This window comes from Ylistrum balloti, unplaced genomic scaffold (genome assembly GCF_031769215.1).
Source record: "Ylistrum balloti isolate Yb309-2 unplaced genomic scaffold, AGI_CSIRO_Ybal_v1 Utg370450, whole genome shotgun sequence".
NCBI classification, from domain to species: domain Eukaryota; kingdom Metazoa; phylum Mollusca; class Bivalvia; order Pectinida; family Pectinidae; genus Ylistrum; species Ylistrum balloti.
This window is the reverse complement of record NW_026782299.1, coordinates 1,158,448-1,184,482: the sequence shown is the minus strand read 5'-3', so window position 1 is coordinate 1,184,482 and position 26,035 is coordinate 1,158,448. Positions and strand designations below refer to the sequence as shown.

The window sequence follows — 26,035 nt, the reverse complement described above, 5'->3', positions numbered from 1 at the left end:
TTTAAATGTAAAAATTTATTTAACAGCAAACGTTAATTAACAGGAATTATCATAAACGGTATAGGCCTATACCGACACAGAGACCCCCATCTTACACCGAACACATTAACTTATCTATCTCTATACAAAATTACATTCCACCCAGCTATAGCTTCCCACCCGATAAAATAACGAATTACGCTACCATCCCCCGACCTACCTCAGAGAAGGTTTTCACCCTGTGGAAGTTAATCCAACGCTCTGCACCCAAATTATTAGACACACTGCATCTTATTTCTTTATACAACCACAAATCCATTGAAAATCAAACCTATCAGCATTCAGGTTCCTCTTTAAGCAATTGTCAAAGCAATACAAAGAAAAAATATTAGAGATGGAAAATAGTTCTTTTTCATAATACCGTATTCCAGATACAGTATTCGTTAGTTACGATTATGTCTATACACGCGGTTCTGACATTCCATACCATCTTCTTTCTTGTAGCAGAAACGTCTGATGAGAACGATGGATATTATGGTAATGGTAGCGATGACAAAGACTGATACAACACCAATTATAACAACCATCTTCCAGGTGTCTGTAATATAAAAATATGAATCATGAGAGGGTAAAGTTATACGAATAGAAAACAGTTATTTTCGTAAAATATCCACATAAATATCTCATCATTTTGACAATGCTGGTCCAAATAGTACTGACACTTAACACTATCACAAACTTAATCGGAGTACAATGGTTGATACTGTTGGTCCACATAGTACTGACACTTAACACTACCACAAACTTAATCGGAGTACAATGGTTGATAATGTTGGTCCACATAGTACTGACACTTAACACTACCACAAACTTAATCGGAGTACAATGGTTGATAATGTTGGTCCACATAGTACTGACACTTAACGCTACCACAAACTTAATCGGAGTACAATGGTTGATAATGTTGGTCCACATAGTACTGACACTTAACGCTACCACAAACTTAATCGGAGTACAATGGTTGATAATGTTGGTCCACATAGTACTGACACTTAACGCTACCACAAACTTAATCGGAGTACACTGCTTTGACAATGCTGGTCCACAAAGTACTTATCCTTAACACTACCACAAACTTAATCGGAGCACATTGCTTTGATAATGTTGGTCCACACAGTACTTAACACTTCTACAAACTTAATCGGAGCACATTGCTTTGATAATGTTGGTCCAAATAGTACTTAACACTTCTACAAACTTAATCGGAGTACATTGCTTTGACAATGCTGGTCCACACAGTACTTATCCTTTACACTACCGCAAACTTAATCGGAGCACATTGCTTTGACAATGCTGGTCCACACAACACTTATCCTTAACACTACCACAAACTTAATCGGAGCACATTGCTTTGATAATGTTGGTCCACACAGTACTTAACACTTCTACAAACTTAATCGGAGCACATTGCTTTGATAATGTTGGTCCAAATAGTACTTAACACTTCTACAAACTTAATCGGAGTACATTGCTTTGACAATGCTGGTCCACACAGTACTTATCCTTTACACTACCGCAAACTTAATCGGAGCACATTGCTTTGACAATGCTGGTCCACACAACACTTATCCTTAACACTAAAATCGGAGTACAATGCTTTGACAATGCTGGTCGACACAGTACTTACACTTAAGACTTTTTCAAACTTATCCGGAGTACATTGTTTTGATAATGGTGGTCCACACAGTACTTATCCTTTACACTACCGCAAACTTAATCGAGTACAATGCTTTGATAAGGCTGGTTTACATAGTACTACTGAGGTACTCCAAATATATGAAGAAATTAGATCAATTTATCCAATAAATACATTGACTTACCAGATAAGTTCAGTCCCGTGTTCGGGTCAATCGTAACAACTAGAAACAAGAATAATTGTAAAAAGTCAATAGTTTTCTACGTCGTAGATATAATACCATATTAATCTTATGTAAGGTTGTTAATTGATAAATACGTAACATTTTAGTTAACGACGACATGTGATATCACAGGTAGATTGTAAGCTAAATTAACGCACATAAGTTTTCTTCCATGAACAATTACACAAAATATTGAGCGAATATATCACAGACATGTTTTATGATACCAGTGTTACACAATCTGCTGAATAAAAAATTAATACCTGACTGTGTACAAGTACTCTGGCTAGCCGTCCAGTTCCCTTCTTTATCACAGATTATGTTACCAGAGCCTCCGAGTTGTGCATCAGAGTTGCAAAGAAGTCTACCTGAATCCCCGACATCTGTACCAGTAATACTCCACTGTCCATTCTCCACTGCAGGTGGGAACCCGCAACTTATAGCTGCAAGTAATATGTCAAACGTTAGTAAAGTAAACATCGGATTATGATATCACAGGTTATACCTGACACTACCCTAAACATCGGTATGTGATATCACAGGTTATACCTGACACTACTGTAAATATCGGTATGTGATATCACAAGTTATACGTGACACTCTGTAAATATCGGTATGTGATATCACAGGTTATACGTGACACTACTGTAAACATCAGCATGTGATATCACAGGTCATACGTGACACTACTGTAAACATCAGCATGTGATATCACAGGTCATACGTGACACTACTGTAAACATCAGCATGTGATATCACAGGTTATACGTGATACTACTGTAAACATCAGCATGTGATATCACAGGTCATACGTGACACTACTGTAAACATCAGCATGTGATATCACAGGTTATACGTGACACTACTGTAAACATCAGGATATGTTATCACAGGTTATACGTGACACTACTGTAAATATCGGTATGTGATATCACAGGTTATACCCGACACTACTATAAATATCGGACAATATGAAAAATGGAGATAATATACGTTTCGTCGAGATAATTTGTGATATTCTGAATTAAGCATTATATTTGTTAAAATGTTTTAAAAATTTAATTAAATGTCTTAATAAAATAACAATATTTGCTGATGATTCTGTTTTCAGGTTCAATGTTAAGATAAGACGATATTAAAGACTGAAAAGAAAAGTTCTGGTACTTAAATAACATAAAAAGTAACGGCCTTTGATTTCGGTCAATATGGTGTTATAACTACCTAGTAGAAAAAATGACCTGTGGTTTGCTTGGGGTCAGTGCTTTTTCAACGTAGTCGTTAGAATACCATGTTGATCTTAACTGAGGTCGTTAATTGATAAATAAGTAACACTTAAGTTAACGACGACATGTGATGTCACAGGTAGATTGAAAGTTGAATTAACGTACATAAGAAAACAATCATCACATTTATAATCAAATTCTATTATATTGGAAGATCTTACTTAAAATTACAAGAAACAATGCCGAAACGACTGAGATAAGCAAATCCCGAGTGTTGCCACCAGCAATGATAACAGTTCTCAAAGTTTTACAAAAACTTACAAATTATTGTCTATATGATAGAGTTATCTTGGAGTCTGAATGTATCGTAACAAACAACAAAGAAAATAACACCATGTGATAATGTATATAAACACAACCTAAATTCTTTAAGTCAAATGCTTTACTGGTATACATGTTTTTGTGAACATTTTGGTTTATTTCTAGTAATACCTTTTCGAATTCTTTAGACACATCTTACGCTAGCCATTCGAGCGAAATCTAAATCAAGGATATTCGTCATGGCACCAAATAAATCGTTTCGTTAGATGTTTTTTATCTATGTTTATATCATAGCAGATGAGATTTGTAGAGGATGATTATATATATATATCAACCAATTACCATTCTTTGAAAAAATAAGCATTGAAGTTACACTAACTTTGACGAGATAATTCTTGAATTCTAGTAAGGATCTTGGTAGATGTACGAGTGGATCTTGCCAGCTTGGTGTCATTTGTGACGTAGTAATCATAATAACAGAAGGTGTCGTTTCCGCAAAAATCTCTCAAATTTTCATCAACAGCAGATACCGGAACATCAAACACCGGTAAGAAATTCTTGTCCTGGATAGCAGAGTAAGACGCCCCTACTGGATATGTGAATAATGATTCTTCTTCTGTGATTCGCCCTATGCAGATAAATAGTACAACTCAAGGTTAAAACACATCATAAAAACAAAACATCGACAAGACACTGCTTAGGTAAGACAGAGAAAAAAAATCAAATATAGAAATCTGCACGTGCGTCTTGATCTCGCTAATATCGTTCATAAAAGAAGAGAGAACTTGATAAAATCATTATTTTTTTATATATTTCCCGCCATCACTAAACTTACACCAAAAAAAAATAATCGATCTTTTTTGTGCTCTCAGAATATCTTAAAATTCGATTTTCAAGAATTTTTCAAAAAAAGGCTTCAGTTTAGTGGACACTTTTCATGATAAGTCATGTAATTCATATTTTACGTATTTGGTCTACGTTGGTTGATATAATGTCAGCTAGAAGACTACATACTATGACAATGATCGTCTAACTTACATGTCTCTCCCATGTTCGAGTGTATGTCTTCGGTAGATGAATTGGCCTGTAAAACATTGCCTTCTTTGGAAACAAGGTCATCATTAGGATTCTGGTTAAAATTTCCAAGGAGTCCCTCAATACCTCCTGGAATTAACGCAAAGGGACATACCAACTATACATAGGCGAATATGTTCCTCAATTCTACGTGAAAATAAAACAAAGGAACAAATTTGCTGTAGTCAGGTTGAAACTAATACAATAGAATCTATTGACTATAAACATACGAGACTTTTTTTCAATGCTTCCTGGAATTAAACAGTTTGAAATATTGATTATACACAGACGAGAAGTTCAATTCCTCAGTATAGCCCGGAAAAATATACAGGGGGACATATTGCAGATGTTCCATCCCTCAATACCACCTGGAAATAATACAGGGACAAACTGACTGTACACAGACTAGACGTCCTGTCAATAAGAATAACTAAGAAGACATATTGCCGATACACAGACGAGAATCTCTCGATTATCACTTGAATAGTTAATGCAATTGAGTTTGTTAATTAAGATTGTACATGCAAGTGAATAGCACCTCTTTATGATTTAGAGTTAGACACAGAAGAGTCAAACTATGAATTAGACTGCACCATGCACCTGTTTCGTCTTTCTGGGACTCGTCAGTGTTCCTAAGGGCCTAAATTTTTAAGACTGTGAGACAACTGAAGAAAATCCAAAGTGATCGAAAATCGCAAAATCTAGACGGGGAAGCGCAGTAAACCAACAATTAGATAAATGTCGTAATTTTCATATATTAGAAAAACAGCGTCAAGTACTTGCGAATATTCTGAACCTTGGTACTGTTCGAATGAGCTAAAACGTGACATGCTGGTAACGACAAAACTCGAGGACGAAAAGTCCACCAGCATTCCAAACTTACCTCGTTTCACGCCTGGGCCAAATGTAACGACATAGGTCAAAAATGAATCATAGACTAGTGTCTGAAAGGCAATTTCCAGATCGGGAAACACCAGATTTACTTCTTTCTTATAGTCATCTGTCGCTGACGGACTATCGCGGATTGAAATGGTTATCCCTATAATTATAAAAGCTTACATTATTTCAAGATTTATTTTATGAAATATACTTAATTGGAACACTTATTATAGAATTAAAAAAAAAAGATTATGAAAGCAAGAATTCATAATGTATATCATGTGAAGGTAGTTGAAACTAATTTTCATGTCAGGCATGAACATCAAGTTACTGTCTTTACTTAATACTTGCCTTTATAGCGGAGGAAGTTAACACCGGAGACATCCTGTAGCAATCCGTTTACCAGAATATCAAATGCCCGGATGGAGTTGAGTCTAACTTCTACAGGGCCTGTCGAATTCATCGCTTTTGCAACAAATGCGGTAATCACACTTCCTTGGGCGCCTGGGTGATATTAGGGAAACACTAGTAAATGATGAACACATGCTCCATACGGATGAGTGAGAACATGTATGTCTTGGTTAATTGATCGAATGATTTCAGCTAAGTGATCCTCGATAATGACATTCTTATTTTTCAATAAAGAATGAAGGTAATCAACTTTCATGCTGGTATATTGTTTAACTTAGACGGCAAATTCATTATGGAAAGCCAATTTAAATTGTCTCTATCGATAAATAAATTCTCTCCAATACCTACCATTGTTTTGAAGGGGTTGCATCCTGACTTGAGCTATAAAAGTGTTGGTAGTTGTTCTAAACAATATATATTCTCCCGCTCCATTGAATGTATAGGATAGCCCATCCGGAGTCACGAAGTGGGGATCGCCGAAGTTTTGTGCTGGAATATAAAAATGTTCTCTAAGAATGAAGTTATTTTGCACTCTTCCTTAAATCTATTTGCCATATAAATAGCTTAAAGTTTTATCAACGTATTCAAGACGAATAAGAACTGGCAAATTTAGCTTGCTTCATTTGTAAAAAAAATGACCGGATTGTAGCATTGATCTGCGCGTTTGATTACATGTTTACAATTCTGTCAGGAAAGATAACTCTAACACAGATTTGAAAAGAAAAAAAAAATATTTCTTAATCTATCGTCAAAACTAGGTATTTCAGTTATATTGGAAGTGTGTTGCATGATCGTATTTCGACAGAGTCATACTGCTTGACATATAATTTTAACCCAAACCATTAGACTTTCACTGGCCCTAGTAATTGTACGCTTGGGCTTGTTTGATATTTTGAACATAACATTTGAATCATGTTTCTGTAGATTTCATAAAATCGGTCAAAGACAGATTCGATCGTTAATTAACTTATACGTATTAAAAGCATCGATAAAATATCCATTATTTCCCTGTTGAAAATATCCACACCAAGCAAACAACGAAACATGACATGATGAAATAGCTTGCATCACTGACGAGTCCAAGAAACAGCTCTTTGGTGTAGTTTAGTAGCTGATTATTCGTCAATTCTATATCTAATTCTAAACTTGCATTGAGCTATCCTCTATACAAACTAATGTGATCATGGTTAATAAAAGTACTTTTCTTTACGATATTTACCTGGTATGTTCGGAACATAAGCATTGCAGTTTCCAGGCGTTCGCCTATGATAAAATTCGAAGCATTCACTTGAAACATCCGCCTGAGCAAGATGAGGATGCACACAACAATGGTAGTAGGGAGCCATATCAAAGACAACGTTTGACAAATACGGTACTGCGGCGTCCGTGTCACCAAAGTAATGGAAGCGCTGTAAGGATCCACCGCCAGAGGATGTCAGCGCGTTCATGAGGTTTCCGTTGTTGCCATAGCAACATATCTGCCCTGTGCCTTGTGGTCTAATAAAGACAAGTTTCAAATTCTAAATCTGTGACGCCTTAGATGATAGTAAACCGATATTCGTGATCAATTGAGTTTAAATAAGGCTACCGCCACCCTCCCACCTCCACTTAAAAGCCAGAAGTTGTTGCGATGTTATTGTAACAAGACAAGATAAGAGCGAACTGTCGTTCGGGACGAAAAGTAAGCATTGAAGTAGGAAAGCATTCTCTTTCGTCATGCGTTATGAAATTGGACGTATCTTATGCTCCTACATATGCCTAGTGGTTCTGTTATTCTTAACTTTGTTCTCACTTGGGAACGTGGCATTACTTACCTGCTTTCAGCAAATTTACATGTGGGTGTTGCCTGTTCAGATAATAATTTTAATGTCATGTTACTTGCTTAGATGTGCATTGATTCATTTGTTGGATGCGTTTTAGGAAAAAAATAATACAGATGCTTGACCTGAACAGAAAAGAAATCATTAATGTAACATTATTGTCACTTTCTTACCCAGGAGTGTTCAGTCTAAAGCACTTCTTTGCCTGTTGATAGAACAAGCAGTTCGATTCCGGTCGGAGAGAATTATCCGGGAACTGGCACATAGGATCGGAGTGGAATCGAAGTATGTCAATCTCGGCCTGGTCTAAACGACACGGGCAAACCTGTGTCTCTATATCTGACAAACTTGGTAGTTGATCATCCATTGCCTTCCATTGGTTACAAGATGTTTTAGATTCGTCGATATTTCTTGGAGTTACAACAATGGCGTCCGACCAAATTCTCTGCTTTGAATTTCTAAAAAAAGACCAATTTAGTTAGCATGCGTCATGTGCTTCCATATGATTTAACAAAGAAAAAAATGTAATTGAAATAATTGAATATTGATGAATAATTTTGGTTTCCTATTATTACCCAGACTAAGTTTTCTGTCTGATAACCAGAAGAATTTCCAACCACTACAACAATGTGAAGCTTTATGTTTATTTCGTTTCAGTTCAAGACATCACAATAAGAAATAAGTCATTGTAGAATCAAAATTGCAAATATTTAATTGTTGTGTTTGAAATTGTCTTTTTAAACTGAGGTCGTCTTTTCATCTTGGACTGGAAGAACATTGTGTAAAGACAAATACGTTAATTCTGTCCTTTAAAATTTGTTTGCTTGCCATGCCAACCTTAACTTGTCTAACACATTGCTTAGCCCTACAAGTCAGGTTTCAATTTAAATTCGAATTGTAGATTTGAAAGGGGCAAGGTATATCGATAAAGGGCCGATATCTATATTTGATTTTGAAAGAATATACCCTCAAAACTCGACAACTTATTATCATTAATAGTCATTATTGATAGGTTTGTGTATATGAGAAATCACATACTTTTTTTCAGAATAGCTTTATTTTTCATTTCGAGGTTTTAGGGTACAACATAAAGTAAATTGTTACAATGATGAAAATACTGTCAACGATAACTCACTGATCATTTGCTTGTGACGCTTGTGTTAAACAGAGAATAATGACGTCAACTTCAGTTTCAAGGGTAAATGTGACCTCAGTTTGGAAGGATTCTATATACTGTACAACTGAAGAATTATACTGAATACGTGGAATGTGGTCCAAATCGGGCTGGAATAATAAAAAAAATATGCCAAATCTTCATGTGTAAAAGAATCAGTGATATATATTTTTATGACTTTAAATATACTTCCTCTTAAATTCATTTATCGTCGCTTACTTAAACCAGTTATAATGAAGTTATACCTAACTTGCTACAAGGCACATATTTACATCTAACTTTCAGAATATTAAATAAAAGCAACACAAGTGAATAACACCTATTAATACTAATTTTAAATAGAACTACATCATACACATTTTCCGTCTTTCTAGGACTGTCAGCGGCTTGGAAGCCTATGAGAGAAATGAGGTGAATACAAAATTATAGAAAGAAATCTTCCCCATACTTCAATCAATTTCTTTATATTTAAAGATGTATTTGCAAAGTTTATCATTGAACAAAGGATTACTGGTGTTTTTTTATGACAAAAATTCCCGTTTTGATGAAACAAGATATACCATACACGTAAATTTTAGAAACAATTATTTTGTTGAGCTTTTATTTTTGGGAAGTGACGAATGTATGCATTTTATCGAACTTCTTTCCTACAATGCTATGTGATACAAGCACACGCGTTTGACTATTTCGAGTTTGAAGTATCTTACTTCCACGGAGTAGATCTCCACGGTTGACCCTTCAGAGTCAAAAGGAATGTCCACCGTTGACCATTTCAAAACTACATCTTCTCCTCGTTTCCAGTTTGTTGGGTTCAGTCTTTGCAATAGAGGCTTTGTGTTTAACGGATTCACTGTGTCAAGTAAAAAAGAAATAATGTCATTTTTATAATTATAAAACTTGTTTATGAATACACTGCAGGTTATATAATAAAATTCGGTTTCGTCGCATATTAAATTTACAAAATGCGTGATGTCATATATTAAGTATATGCATAATAAACAGGCTTATTGTTCTTGGATTTTCTAAATTCATATTCTTTATATCATTATTTTTTTGTAAGTCTGAACGTATATAAATATCGCAATTAAATTCAAGAAAAACATGTTTGTGCCCTTCAGTTTCTGTTAGACAATGACATGGCTTCTTTCAAACGAGGATGCCATCCTCTCGTCAACTTGTAATAATAATAATAATAATATAATAATATACAACATTTATATAGCGCACTATCTATTTTGACAAAATACTCTAATGCGCTGCACAATTACATAATAATCTTACTACAAAATTTATAGAACATGTATAACACAGTAATCAACATATGTAACACAGTAACCAAAACAAGTAAGTAGTGGTGAAAGTATGTATATACAGGACGTCTGCGTGAGAGTCTAAAATGCAGACGTAAACAGGTGGGTTTTAATATCCCTCTTGAATTTGGCCAGGGATTTTGACCTTCTGGTAGCAGATGGTAAGCTGTTCCACAAAGCGGCCGCTACCTTTCCAAAGCACCGGTTACCATAAGTCACAGTCCGAGAGTTCGGAACGCACAACAATGATTCTGTCTCCGATCGTAGTGATCGTGACGGCCGATAAACGGTGACAAGTTCCTGCAAATATTCAGGAGCCATTTATTGCCTTGTATGTATACATCAAAATCTTGTACTGTGACCGGAATAGCACGGGCAGCCAATGCAATAAGTAAAGGACTGGTGTAATGTGGTCCCTCTTTCGAGTACGGGTAACTAGGCGTGCTGCGGTGTTCTGTACTCTCTGCAGGCGGCTCATAAGTGTATCAGATACACCAACGAGTAACGCGTTACCATAGTCTAACCTAGAAGTAACAAGAGAATGTACCAGTGTCTTGCATGCATCTGTGGTGATAAACTGACGGATACCCCCAATGTTTCTGATTTGGTGATAACAGGAACTGGCAATTGAGTTTATCTGTTTCTCAATGTTCAGAGAGCTATCAAAGTGTACACCAAGGTTTCTCACAGCTTGGACGGCCTCAATAGTTTGGGCACCGACCTTTAACTGGAGACCTTTAGTGTGTTGACACTTGTGGGAAAAGACGATCAGTTCTGTCTTTCCCTGATTGAGCTTGAGCATGTTTGAGTTCATCCAAGCACTAATGTCATTTAGACAGGCTTCAAGACTTGCTACTATTATGTCCCAGTTGTCTTGAGGTCTGATAACCATGTAGATTTGTGTGTCGTCGACATAACAATAGTACTGAAGGTTATGACGACGACAAATCTCCCCGATTGGTTTCGAATAAAGACAGTATTTTCTAGGTCCCAGAACGAACCCCTAAGGAACTCTGAAGTCTAAGGTTTTGCCGTCTGAAACAGTTGATCCAATGGCAACGCACTGTCGTCGTTCATTAAAGTAAGACTGGGTCCAGCGTAATGCATCACCAGTCACCCCATAAGAGTACTCCAGACGCTTGAACAGTGTGCCATGGTCAATGACATCAAATGCAGCAGACAGATCAAGCATGATAAGAACCGCTCTACACTTGTTATCCAGAGCGGCAGCAATATCACTGTAGACGCGAAGTAGGGCCGTCTCAGTGGAATGTCCTGTGCGATAGGCTGATTGCAAGTTGTCATGAAGACTGTTAGCATTGAGATAAGCCTCAAGTCGCTGGAACACAATCTTCTCCAAGATCTTAGATAAGAAAGGGAGATTTGACACCGGACGGTAGTTCTTTAATTCTTCCTTGTTCAGTCCAGGCTTTTTCAGCAGTGGTCTTACATTAGCCTTCTTGAAACACAATGGAACCCTAGACTCTGCTAATGATTTATTCATGATTAAGGTGATCAAGGGGAGCAGTGCATCAAGACATTGCTTCAATAAAACTGTGGGAATCGGGTCCAGCTCACAGGATTTCGATTGAGAGTTTGTAATGATCTTGCGCAATTCTTCTTCAGTTGTTGGAGTGAACTGCGTCAAAGGTTCACCAGAGAATTGGATATCGGCATCCATGGCAGAGATGCCAGTGTCGGAAGTTGCGTTCACAACATCAATCTTTTGCCTGATTGTATTGATTTTATCCTGGAAAAAATCACTGAACTTGTTGGACAAGATTTTTTCAGAAGAACAGCTTGGTAGGGCGATTTCACCAGTATGTCCCATAAGGTTTCTGGTGAGTCTGAAAAGCTGTCTTGTATCCGATCCACATTCTGTGATTTTTCCTGAATAATAATCCTTCTTACGTTGAATGAGTAGTGAACTGACTGCCCGTAATAGAAGTCAATATTCATTTTGATGCCTCCGCTAGGATTCGAACCCGTGACCCATGGTTATTATTATCGAGCTAAAAAGAAGTTCCATCTAGCTGAGCGGTTTATTGAAACTAGTATTTTACCAGGGGTATAAACTAGATGTATGACAGGTGCTGGCTCGGGCTTTGACGAGATTATTGATGATTTGTTGATATTTCTATAATTTTCATACTCACATACAGTAATTATCCCTCCGTATACGTCGCTTTGCTGATTGGGTGACGTCACTTCCAGAGTTACACCGACATCCCCAGTAGTGTAAAAAGTAGGTGTGATACAAGCTACGCTGTACATAGAATTCATAGTACAGGATACAGACGACCCTTCTATCCCAAACGTAGCTCTCACTCTGTCCTCTGACTTTATGCATGGGCCGGCCAGCACTTTTTCTTCTCCTCCAAACATGTTAGAGTAACGAGGTGATATAGTCAACGTTCCTGGTATAAAACAACAGACGACTAAATCATATTGATTGCTACAGCATTAAGCAATCCTATAAAATGTACATGAAAACTTTCTGTAAAGTAGATAAATAATGTCGAGACAGACGAAATAGATATCACAATACCAAGATATTCGTAGGTAACAATGATACGTATAGTGTGACTTTTCTTAAAGACTGAAACAACTTGAGAGTGAGTTACAAATAAATCACGAGACGTCAAGGAAACAGCTTATCGTTTCTTGGTGATACCGAGGCGTCCATCGCCCGTCCGTCGCCTGTCAATGTTTCCAGGAAGTCGATAGTAGTCAGGAACGACTGGGAGGATTTTAACGTGGGGGGTGAGGGGTGGGGGATGGGGGCTTTGGTCTGTCCGCCTCAAGAATCGTTTCTTGGTGATACCGAGGCGTCCATCGCCCGTCCGTCGCCTGTCAATGTTTCCAGGAAGTCGATAGTAGTCAGGAACGACTGGGAGGATTTTAACCTGGGGGGGTGGGGGTGGGGGGTGGGGGGGTGGTGGGTGGGGGGATTGGGGCTTTGGTCTGTCCGCCTCAAGAATCGTTTCTTGGTGATACCGAGGCGTCCATCGCCCGTCCGTCGCCTGTCAATGTTTCCAGGAAGTCGACAGTAGTCAGGAACGACTGGGAGGATTTTAACCTTGGGGGTGAGGGGTGGGGGAAATTTTATCAAATTTAAATTTTATCAAATTTTGTCTAAAGTATCCTAGGGGAAGAGAATTTAACTTCGTATAAACGGAAGGTCTGGGTCCCTCGGGGACATTGTCTCAATTCGGTCTGAGACATGCTAGGGTGAAGGCGATCAATTTTGTATTAACCGTGGGTTTCGGCATGCTGGGATTGGCGGGGCGGGGCCCAATAAATGAAAAGACCAAATTCTTTAAGACCTTTCTTCTGTTGTAATTGTGAATTTTTGTTTACATTTGATTTGAAACATCCATGGTGAAGGGAACTTAACCACTTGGGGCAGAGGGTTGATGCAAAATAGGGGAATTAGTCTTTCAAATACTTTTCCTTCAATTAATGAATTTAAATCTCATCCAGGTGAGCGATTCAGATGTTATCGGCCTTGTGTTGTTTTTTTTTTTTTCAAAATGTTTTAGCATATAAAACAAATCCACAGTTTTATGTGGACATAGGTATAGAGAGACATCGAAATGTAAGTCATTGCTTATAACAACTCAAACTAACTCTTCTTGTACAAACCTCCAGTATTGCAGCCACCCTGTTCTATTGTTTCCGTGTCTATTCGGAACACAAATTTCCCATCTACTTGCACATTGGAGAGTTGTGGTAGGTTGATAATTGCGTCTGTTCTAGATTCATTGACAGCGTAAAAGTTGATACCATCACCAGCATTAAATCCTACCTATGGTCGTATGATGGGTTAAAGCATTCTTTTGTTTAGTTTAGTGAAATATGAATGTAAACGCACAAAGACCGAAACGAATAACACACAACATTACAATTATATGGAGTTACTATTGTTACAAAATAGTGTTTAAATAGCAAACAACATCTTTATATGCAGTAACTTTGAAAAATAAAACATTTACATTGAATCACAGATAATATTATCCTAATAAAGAGTAATTAAGGTAACGAAACACTGACGAGGACAGTCAACATTATTCTAATATAGAGTAATTAAGGTAACGAAACACTGACGAGGACAGTCAACATTATTCTAATATAGAGTAATTAAGGTACCGAAACACTGACGAGGACAGTCAACATTATCCTAATATAGAGTAATTAAGGTACCGAAACACTGACGAGGACAGTCAACATTATCCAAATATAGAGTAATTAAGGTAACGAAACACTGACGGGGACAGTCAACATTATCCTAATATAGAGTAATTAAGGTACCGAAACACTGACAAGGAAAGTCAACATTATCCAAATATAGAGTAATTAAGGTACCGAAACACTGACGAGGACAGTCAACATTATTCTAATATAGAGTAAATAAGGTACCGATACACTGACGAGGACAGTCAACATTATCCAAATATAGAGTAATTAAGGTAACGAAACACTGACGGGGACAGTCAACATAATCCTAATATAGAGTAATTAAGGTACCGAAACACTGACGAGGAAAGTCAACATTATCCAAATATAGAGTAATTAAGGTACCGAAACACTGACGAGGACAGTCAACATTATTCTAATATAGAGTAATTAAGGTAACGAAACACTGACGAGGACAGTCAACATTATCCAAATATAGAGTAATTAAGGTAACGAAACACTGACGAGGACAGTCAACATTATCCAAATATAGAGTAATTAAGGTACCGAAACACTGACGAGGACAGTCAACATTATTCTAATATAGAGTAATTAAGGTACCGAAACACTGACGAGGACAGTCAACATAATCCTAATATAGAGTAATTAAGGTACCGAAACACTGACGAGGACAGTCAACATTATTCTAATATAGAGTAATTAAGGTACCGAAACACTGACGAGGACAGTCAACATTATTCTAATATAGAGTAATTAAGGTACCGAAACACTGACGAGGACAGTCAACATAATCCTAATATAGAGTAATTAAGGTAACGAAACACTGAGGAGGACAGTCAACATAATCCTAATATAGAGTAATTAAGGTACCGAAACACTGACGAGGACAGTCAACATTATCCAAATATAGAGTAATTAAGGTAACGAAACACTGACGAGGACAGTCAACATTATCCAAATATAGAGTAATTAAGGTACCGAAACACTGACGAGGACAGTCAACATTATCCAAATATAGAGTAATTAAGGTAACGAAACACTGACGAGGACAGTCAACATAATCCTAATATAGAGTAATTAAGGTACCGAAACACTGACGAGGAAAGTCAACATTATCCAAATATAGAGTAATTAAGGTACCGAAACACTGACGAGGACAGTCAACATTATCCAAATATAGAGTAATTAAGGTAACGAAACACTGACGAGGACAGTCAACATAATCCTAATATAGAGTAATTAAGGTACCGAAACACTGACGAGGAAAGTCAACATTATCCAAATATAGAGTAATTAAGGTACCGAAACACTGACGGGGACAGTCAACATTATCCAAATATAGAGTAATTAAGGTAACGAAACACTGACGGGGACAGTCAACATAATCCTAATATAGAGTAATTAAGGTACTGAAACACTGACGGGGACAGTCAACATTATCCTAATATAGAGTAATTAAGGTACCGAAACACTGAGGAGGACAGTCAACATTATCCTAATATAGAGTAATTAAGGTACCGAAACACTGAGGAACGAAACACTGACGAGGACAGTCAACATAATCCTAATATAGAGTAATTAAGGTACCGAAACACTGACGAGGAAAGTCAACATTATCCAAATATAGAGTAATTAAGGTACCGAAACACTGACGAGGACAGTCAACATAATCCTAATATAGAGTAATTAAGGTACCGAAAGACTACATTGGAGTAAAATTGTATAAAAACCACAAAAGAGAAGAGGACCTTCTAACACATGTTCAGAAAAGAGCTGAGCTAAGTGATAAATAACAAACAACACTAAACTGATATAGAGCAGATACGGTAATTAAATTTTGACAATAAATAAGAGATAACACTGACCTGATATAGAGCACCTTCGATAACAGGATATTGACGATAACAACTAACAACACTGACCTGCTATTGAGTAACTACGGTAACAAGATATTGACAATAACAACTGAAAACACTGTCTTGCTATGGAGTAACTACGGTAACAAGATATTGACAATACAAAACTGACAACACTGACCTGCTATTGAGTAACTATGGTAACAAGATATTGACAATAACAACTGACAACACTAAACTGCTATTGAGTAACTACAGTAACAAGATATTGACAATACATAACTGACACCACTGACCTGCTATTGGGTAACTATGGTAACAAGATATTGACAATAACAACTGACAACACTGTCCTGCTATTGAGTAACTATGGTAACAAGATATTGACAATACATAACTGATATCACTGACCTGCTATTAGGTAACTATGGTAACAAGATATTGACAATAACAACTGACAACACTGTCCCGCTATTGAGTAACTACGGTAACAAGATATTGACAATAACAACTGACAACACTGTCCTGCTGTTGAGTAACTACGGTAACAAGATATTGACAATACATAACTGACATCACTGACCTGCTATTGGGTAACTATGGTAACAAGATATTGACAATAACAACTGACAACACTGTCCCGCTATTGAGTAACTACGGTAACAAGATATTGACAATAACAACTGACAACACTGTCCTGCTATTGAGTAACTACGGTAACAAGATATTGACAATAACAACTGACATCACTGACCTGCTATTAGTAACTATGGTAAAAGATATTGACAATAACAACTGATATCACTGTCTCGCTATTGAGTAACTACGGTAACAAGATATTGACAATAACAACTGACAACACTGTCCTGCTATTGGGTAACTATGGTAACAAGATATTGACAATAACAACTGACAACACTGTCCTGCTATTGGGTAACTATGGTAACAAGATATTGACAATAACAACTGACAACACTGTCCCGCTATTGAGTAACTACGGTAACAAGATATTGACAATAACACCCTACATTACTGACCTGCTATTGAGTAACTACGGTAAAAAGATATTGACAATAACAACTGACAACACTGACCTGCTATTGAGTAACTACGGTAACAAGATATTGACGATAACAACTAACATCACTGTCCCGCTATTGAGTAACTACGGTAACAATATATTGACAATAACAACTGACAACACTGACCTGCTATTGAGTAACTACGGTAAAAAGATATTGACAATAACACACCTGATATCACTGTCTCGCTATTGAGTAACTACGGTAACAAGATATTGACAATAACAACTGACAACACTGTCCTGCTATTGAGTAACTATGGTATCAAGATATTGATGATAACAACTGACAACACTGTCCCGCTATTGAGTAACTACGGTAACAAGATATTGACAATAACAACTGACAACACTGTCCTGCTATTGGGTAACTACGGTAACAAGATATTGACAATAACACACCTGATATCACTGTCTCGCTATTGAGTAACTACGGTAACAAGATATTGACAATAACAACTGACAACACTGTCCTGCTATTGGGTAACTATGGTAACAAGATATTGACAATAACAACTGACAACACTGTCCTGCTATTGGGTAACTATGGTAACAAGATATTGACAATAACAACTGACATCACTGACCTGCTATTGGGTAACTATGGTAACAAGATATTGACAATAACAACTGACAACACTGTCCTGCTATTGAGTAAATACGGTAACAAGATATTGACAATACATAATAGATAGCACTTACCTGATACCTTCGATAACGAGATATTCACAAATAATAACAACATATCCTGACATTGTCTCATTACGATATCGAAACCCTAAAACTGAATTTTACGCTATTCTACTGTGATGTGGAGTGACCATGATAATGATACATTAAGAATAAATACTACACTGATATGAGGTAAATATGGTAACTAAACGGGCGTAATTTAATTGATCTGTCACCCAGAATATTTTGGTGTATGGATACACCTACATTGTTGACACGGTCAACACTCTATCAAAATTTACAGTTGAAGTAAGATAACTCGGCCTACATTATAGACGATTAAAGAGAAATTGCTAATACTTCATGTTCTCTTCACTTGTATACCACACGCCACCATATAGGGCACGTACACAAGGGTCGAAATTGATGACGTCATACGAGTATGACATTGTTATGCTACAAAACATTGTTATGGTGACGAACCCTCTGTGTATGAATTTCCTTTCTCTTAGGAAAGAAAACACATTTTAATAGATGACTTCTTCTCTGGCGAGAAAGTGTGGAAAAAATTGTAATTTTACCTGAGCTGGTGTTCCTCCAAGTCCATCAGGATTGCCGCCACTGGCTGTGCCGGTCGTCCACGTTATATTGTAATAGTTGAATATAGTGAACGAATGTCTTCCATTGGTAATAAGAACAGCTTGAAAAGAGTTCCGTTTCTGAATCGACACAATTATATCATACTTAGGACGAGCACTCCGGATAATACAACATTACAGGATTCTAAAGTAATGTAAGCCTTTCATATTTTAAATTTGTACTAAACCACTGGAATAAAGAAATAGAATATGTTGCTGTCCCATGTGAGGAAGAACTTAACAAATATAAATAACAACAGGAAATGAATATCTTTTTTTTTTTTTTTTTTTTTGAAAATTAGGCTACCACGAGACATTACTGACATTTCTCAGATGTATATTGAAAACGGAAAAACAATATTTGATAACGTAGTGGAGGTAGATAAAATATTAGTGGATACCATTGCAGCTGCAGCTGTGGTTGCTCCATAGAAAGCGACATCATCCCATGTGGCAATAAATACCCAAGCTGCAACGAATCTGGACTGGCTTGGATAAAACAACCTCACTTCTTCTGTAGCCCTCCGCAGAATGGAAGTATTTGTTGTCTCTCGATACCAAACTGTTCCACCATTTCTAATGTCCACATCCGCCCAAAATGGTGCTATCAGACGTCGTGAATTGTCTAAGGGAAACGGATCTGGTGTGTACTGTGATACGACACCAAGAAAGCTGATTACGCCGTTAGTGTTTACCTTGATAGAAACAGAAAACGTATACAATGCATTACAATGAATTATTTGATTTTATACAGGAGTCCAACTAATGGCTCTGTGTCATGAAAAATTCTTCATTTTCATTTTTTTTCTTCGAAAGCCTTGCAAAATGGACGCGTATTTAGACAATTGTAATATTAGAATCCAATCAATATTGGGCTATTTATATTCTGCAGCCTCAACATATGGTGTTTACTTGTTTGTTCTATATTCAAGAGTTTGATCTCAATATCAAGATTTAATGGGTCGTCATAGTGTTCTCGTTTAGAAACATTGTATTTCTTTATGTGATATGAAGCCAGACGTGCTTGCCAGTTGGTTCCGTTGCTGTATAATTTGTTTTCCTTTGAGAACAGTTTACATTACTAATTGAATTGATCAAGATTTATCAACAGGGAGAGTAGGAGGGGAAGGAGGAGGAGGAACAGTAGGAGCAGGAGGAGGAGGAGTAGGAGGAGGAACAGGAGGAGGAGGAACAGGAAGAGGAACAGGAAGATGAGGAGGAACAGTAAGAGGAGGAGGAGGAGGAACAGTAGGAGCAGGAGGAGGAGGAGTAGGAGGAGGAAAAGGAGGAGGAGGAGGAACAGTAGGAGCAGGAGGAGGAGGAGTAGGAGGAGGAAAAGGAGGAGGAGGAGGAACAGGAAGAGGAACAGGAAGATGAGGAGGAACAGTAAGAGGAGGAGGAGGAGGACCAGGAAGAGGAGGAGGAACAGTAAGAGGAGGAGGAGGAACAGGAAGAGGAGGAGGAACAATAGGAGCAGGAGGAGGAGGAACAGGAAGAGGAGGAGGAACAGGAGGAGGAACAGTAAGAGGAGGAGGAACAGGAAGAGGAGGAGGAACAGTAGGAGGAACAGTAAGAGGAGGAGGAACAGTAGGAGAAGGAGGAGGAACAGTAGGAGGAGGAGGAGGAACAGGAAGAGGAGGAGGAACAGTAGGAGGAGGAACAGTAGGAGGAACAGTAGGAGGAGGAACAGTAGGAGGAACAGTAGGAGGAGGAGGAACAGTAGGAGGAACAGTAGGAGAAGGAGGAGGAACAGTAGGAGGAGGAGGAACAGGAGGAGGAACAGGAAGAGGAGGAGGAGGAACAGTAAGAGGAGAAGGGACAGTAGGAGGAGGAGGAACAGGAGGAGGACAGTAGGAGGAGGAGGAACAGGAGGAGGAACAGGAAGAGGAGGAGGAGGAACAGTAGATGAACAGTAGGAGAAGGAGGAGGAACAGTAGGAGGAGGAACAGGAAGAGGAGGAGGAACAGTAGGAGGAGGAACAGTAGGAGGAACAGTAGGAGGAGAAACAGTAGGAGGAACAGTAGGAGGAGGAGGAACAGTAGGAGGAACAGTAGGAGAAGGAGGAGGAACAGTAGGAGGAGGAACAGTAGGAGGAACAGTAGGAGGAGGAACAGTAGGAGGAGGAGGAACAGTAGGAGGAACAGTAAGAGGAGGAGGAGGAACAGTAGAGGAACAGTAGGAGAAGGAGGAACAGTAGGAGGAACAGTAGGAGAAGGAGGAGGAACAGTAGAGGAACAGTAGGAGGAGGAGGAGGAACAGGAAGAGGAGGAGGAACAGTAGGAGGAGGAACAGTAGGAGGAACAGTAGGAGGAGGAACAGTAGGAGGAACAGTAGGAGGAGGAACAGTAGTAGGAGGAGGAACAGTAGGAGGAGGAACAGTAGGAGGAACAGTAGGAGGAGGAACTGTAGGAGGAGGAACAGTAGGAGGAACAGTAGGAGGAGGAACAGTAGGAGGAACTGTAGGAGGAGGAACAGTAGGAGGAGGAACAGTAGGAGGAACTGTAGGAGGAGGAACAGTAGGAGGAACAGTAGGAGGAGGAACAGTAGGAGGAACAGTAGGAGGAGGAACAGTAGGAGGAACAGTAGGAGGAGGAACAGTAGGAGGAACAGTAGGAGGAGGAACAGTAGGAGGAACAGTAGGAGGAGGAACAGTAGGAGGAACAGTAGGAGGAGGAACTGTAGGAGGAGGAACAGTAGGAGGAACAGTAGGAGGAGGAACAGGAAGAGCAGCAGCAGCCGCCAGAAGAAAGAAAGAGAGGATCAGAATGACTGTTATAGGAAGTTTTTAATTTCCGATAATTATTCTTGTTTTACGTGAATGACAAAACTACGTTGTTATTTGCATGACAATGTTTATTCATCATATTTCGGCTTTTTTGTAATACTACAGTATTGAATGAAACATGATGTGAAAATGCTAACTTTTCGTTTAATTTTATCAGCCCAAATTAACTTAGAAAGAAATTTCAAAAAAGAAAATTGTAGAAAGAAATTCTTAAATATTATAATTGACATTTGCTGTAAAATAACGTATATAAACCGGACACTTCTAAGATAACCCATTGAAAGTATTCTTGAATTATGTTATTCAACTATTCATTTACCCTTCTATTATTTTTCATTTTAAGGACATTTCTTAACTCGAATCTTGGGGAGTTATCTAGTTTTTAACAATACACAATGCTGGTTACTCCGAGGAGATTTATTGCCTCCATTACGTTCCGAACTTACTTGACAAAACAGGAACGTAAAGATATATTTGATGTCATACTAAGCTCTCAATCAAAACATTTTATCCGAGGTGGGGATAAGGACGAATGCGATTTAAGTTTTGCTGTGTGAAAGAGTAGATAAAAAATATGCCGTGTCTACAAAGACTTTGATCAAAAGTTTTCGTTTTCTTTTTCTTTTTTTAACTTCAGAAAAGATATTCTTGAACGTATATCATTATACTAACTTTTCAATGAATTATGTATATTACAAAATACAAAAAATAAAGTTTGCGAGAATTGTGTCTATATTGATAAGATTGATTTAAAGTGTATGTATATAATAATACGTATATGAATGATTAATGACAGAGCGGTTTACGCGTGTTCAGTTAGAGTTGCATGTCATGATTAATGATACGTTTGCTGAAAAAAAAAAATCCAGAGCCATTTTTTTTTCAATTCAAGACAAAATAAACTCTCAGATGACTAATAGTGCACCAGTAATGCTTTTAAAAAAAGTACGAGTTTAAGCCTTTAAATACGTCAGTTATCAATACAATACGTTTCCCATTTTACAGTTTGTCCATCCTAAAGAAAAAAATATAATCCAAACTCGAATTCAATCAGACTAGGGCAATATATGAACTACAGAAATATTTACATGGAGACTACTGAAAAAGAACAAGGATAAAAAGACCAGGGGTTCCGGAAGTGTTTGTTGTTTGGCTTATTTGTAGCGCTCGTAACAACTGCTCATCACTAGCGGTTTATATGTCATTGTTCTTTTGTTTGATGCATTGATAAACATTCTTCAATTTTATCTTAAATATTTGAATTTGGTTTTCTTTAATTATGATACAAAAAGACGCCATTAACTGACAGGATGAAAATGCTTAGCAATAATAGTCAATAAATCTCATTTTAAAACTTACATGCATGACATAGTGTTGAAATATAACCAGTCATGTATCACATTAAAAGACTAATGCCACCTATCTTACCATACACATATGAGAAAAAAAAAACAAATATTATCACTGGTCTCTAATTTCAAAATATGGCACCGCTGAAAACTTACATATAAACTGCCATGTTGATTATTAAAGAACGGGAACAATGTGCTGATAGTCACAGCTGGTGAACTGCCGTCATCGTTCTTAGGGAAGTCGCTATCTCCATTGGATTCTCCGAAAGGATAGAACTCTTCAATAGGAATAGAATGTGCATTTCTTGTTACAGAAAGAAGAAGCACGATGATCTGTAACAGTTTACACATCATGCACGGTCAGATGTTTTCTCGCAAATGTGCCCTGCCTTGTTGTTCGTCTGTGTCTAGGTGGGGAAATCTGACTAATTTCATCGCAGTCACTAGAAAGCTTCGATATGATTGGTCAAACCAAAAATGTGATTGTAATGTATATTGATTCACTATTAGTCAATGCAATATTTAAACATTATCAACATTCTTGTCAAACGGACAGAGGGAGATGATCTATATATTCCATTTTTATAGTGTTATTCAGCTAACGTTCAGTCCATGTCGATACGATTAGTTAATTTATTAGATAGGTACAAGGAATCACATCATATAATTACAGAATTTACATCATAGGTAAGAAGCCAGTGAACTTTTAACCGATGCCATATTCAATCGAAAAGAAGAGTTGTGACTCATTAAGTACATAATAGATTTATTTTGCAGTATGTCTATTTAAACACTGTTTAGAAGTTGCATACAGCTCCGTCTTGGTCATGTCTATGGCGCTGGCATTGTAATTCTTTTATACTTTTAAATAATATCTCGAGTCAAGTCGTGCCAGTACAATTGGTTTGATGTATACTGTTGTGATGGTGCATTAGATTTTCTCGAATGAATTTGATCAGCTTATGGCAAAGAAGATAATATTAATTTCATATTAATAATCTTTTCTGTTAGTGAATGTGATATTCATGAAGACATAATGAACTATATTGAGTTTCAGCATGCGCGCCGGTAACATACACTTACCAATCGGAAAAAAAACATGTCAAGTGGTCACGTACACAATAAATTCTATACACCATATATCGGTTTACTAGAGTTCCTGGTTGATATAAGTTAGGCGTGACACTCGACAGAGGAATTTCTGCTTGTGGTTGTGATTGGATATGTACAGTGGCAGAGAAAGGACATCGTAGGTTACATGATAATAATTTTTTATCTCGATCGATCGACTTAATAACTCGATCGATCGACTAAATTATCTCAATAGATCGACTTATTATCTCGATCGATCGACTTATAAACTCGATCGATCGACTTAGTATTTCAATTGATCGACTTAATTATCTCAATAGATCGACTTATTATCTCGATCGATCGACTTATCAACTCGATCGCTCGACTTATTATCTCAATTGATCGACTTATCAACTCGATCGATCGACTTATTATCTCGATCGATCAAGATACGACACTGAGGCAACATTCAACATGGAATGCCTATTTCATCTTGGACTTAGTCAGGCAGAAATGTGTTCTTATTTTGCTCACAGATTCGGCTGTATTTTTAGTGCAAGACAACTTTGACGGTTCTTTCGAGGCTTCGATTGTATCGGCGAAAGAAATTTTCCGGTTTGGATAACGTAGTTGACTTTGTAAGTAGACAACTAGCTGGAGCTGGCCAGCTTCACGGATACAGGTTTATGCACCAGATGTGTATTACAAATGGCTTAGTTGTGAGTAAGGAAACAGTGCAACTTATTCTAAATCATCTTGATCCTGAAGGAGTGGAGCTTCGAAAGCGTGGGAGACTTGTAAGACGGAGTTACAACGTAAAGGGGCCGAATTGTGTCTGGCATATTGATTCCTATGACAAACTCAAACCGTACGGTATCTGTATCAACGGATGTGCGGACGGATTTTCCAGGTACATTTTATGATTAGAGGCTTACAAGACGAACAGTGATCCTGCTGTCATTGGCGGGTATTACATAAAACCTTTGGAAAAACAGGGAGGCTGTCCGAAAATTGTTCGAGCGGACCGTGGAACGGAAAATGCACATTAACATTCAGCATGCGCGGCGGTAACATACACTTACCAATCGGAAAAAACACATATCAAGTGGTCACGTACACAACAAATTATATACACCATATATCGGTGTACTAGACCTCCTGGTTGATATAAGTTAGGCGTGACACTCGACAAAGGGATTTAAAAAAAAAACGATAAGATGTCTTTCTTGGTATTTGCTAGCATTGAGTGGCAAGGATTGAAAATGTTAATCAATCAGCATGGCTTAAGATATGCTCTAACGTTATATATTTATAACAAAGTGACATGATGATTGACATATTAACAACATGTAACAAAAACATTGCCCTCTTTTCTTTCTTCTCATTTTTAAATGAAACGCTTGTTTTACGTCTCTCGATTTTTGAAAAAAATATATGGTCGTTGTTGTCGATTCTGTTTGAAATTATGTACCTGTTTGTATCTAAGCATATATTGTTATTGACATTAGAATCCCTTCACATTGAACAGACGAAATCATATTCAGTAGTATACGGGTTATGACACAGCTTTGACTCATAAGGCGTTCACGTGATAAAACACACACACACACACACACACACACAAACACACATATCCAATCACATACATACCTACAGAAGGTGCTTTCTGAGGTCTATGATTGCATACCGGGAAACGAGTACAATGTTTTGGCATTTTAGAAAAAACCTAGAACATTAGAAACTTCAGACATTAAGATCTTTTAATGCCTTTCATTACCATAGCTTGACAATCAATTGAAGAATTATTTGTCTGAATTTTACCTTCATACCGAGGACGATTTGTGAGAGGTAGAGGACTGAAAACAGCAATTGTCACAAAATTGACTTACTGTACCATACGGCCATACCATGAATTAATATTACACATATGTAAAAAAAAGATTACAGCGAAGTGTCAACAAAACCATAACTTAACATCGATAAAACTAGTGCAAAATATGAAGAAAAGATAGGTTTACGTGGATTCTCTTGGAAAAGGTACAAGAGAATAAAACAATGTGCTCCGGAAGGATAACCGTTGTCTACTTCTAAATCTAAGCCAGGTAATGTCAAATTTCGCACTGAAAACTCAGGAAGAGGCATCAAAACAACAAGATACTCCAATGGGTATAAATGAAATCATCACCCTTCATATCACACAGAGAAATATGTTTCTCAATGAAATCTTGATAGCTGTTATCAAACTTGATCGCATTATCTGAAGCCTGCAT

The 26,035-nt window shown here is 37.5% G+C and overlaps 1 protein-coding gene across 1 annotated transcript; it reads right to left on the bottom strand.

The window, feature by feature from the left end:
• On the bottom strand, positions 1 to 23,042 carry LOC132554936 (sushi domain-containing protein 2-like). Its single transcript, XM_060219265.1, has 17 exons — positions 22,845 to 23,042; positions 18,956 to 19,249; positions 18,498 to 18,635; positions 13,756 to 13,918; positions 12,267 to 12,527; positions 9,508 to 9,650; positions 8,762 to 8,910; positions 7,800 to 8,084; positions 7,026 to 7,303; positions 6,155 to 6,295; positions 5,747 to 5,899; positions 5,400 to 5,555; positions 4,481 to 4,606; positions 3,822 to 4,070; positions 2,162 to 2,341; positions 1,860 to 1,898; positions 1 to 577 (listed from the first exon to the last, which is right to left on the bottom strand). The coding sequence occupies exons 1-17, from the start codon at positions 23,040 to 23,042 to the stop codon at positions 423 to 425; spliced, it is 3,108 nt and encodes a 1,035-aa protein (XP_060075248.1). The 3' UTR covers positions 1 to 422.
• Positions 23,043 to 26,035: the final 2,993 nt, after the last annotated feature.

What these genes read in the sequence shown, in the direction of transcription:
- LOC132554936 (XM_060219265.1), bottom strand. Translation starts at nt 23,042, where the DNA reads ATGTGTAAACTGTTACAGATCATCGTGCTTCTTCTTTCTGTAACAAGA. An exon ending in GCAACCCCTTCAAAACAATG is followed by an intron (nt 5,900 to 6,154) that starts GTAGGTATTGGA and finishes AATATCACCCAG; the next exon opens with GCGCCCAAGGAAGTGTGATT. An exon ending in CACGGGACTGAACTTATCTG is followed by an intron (nt 578 to 1,859) that starts GTAAGTCAATGT and finishes TTTATATTACAG; the next exon opens with ACACCTGGAAGATGGTTGTT.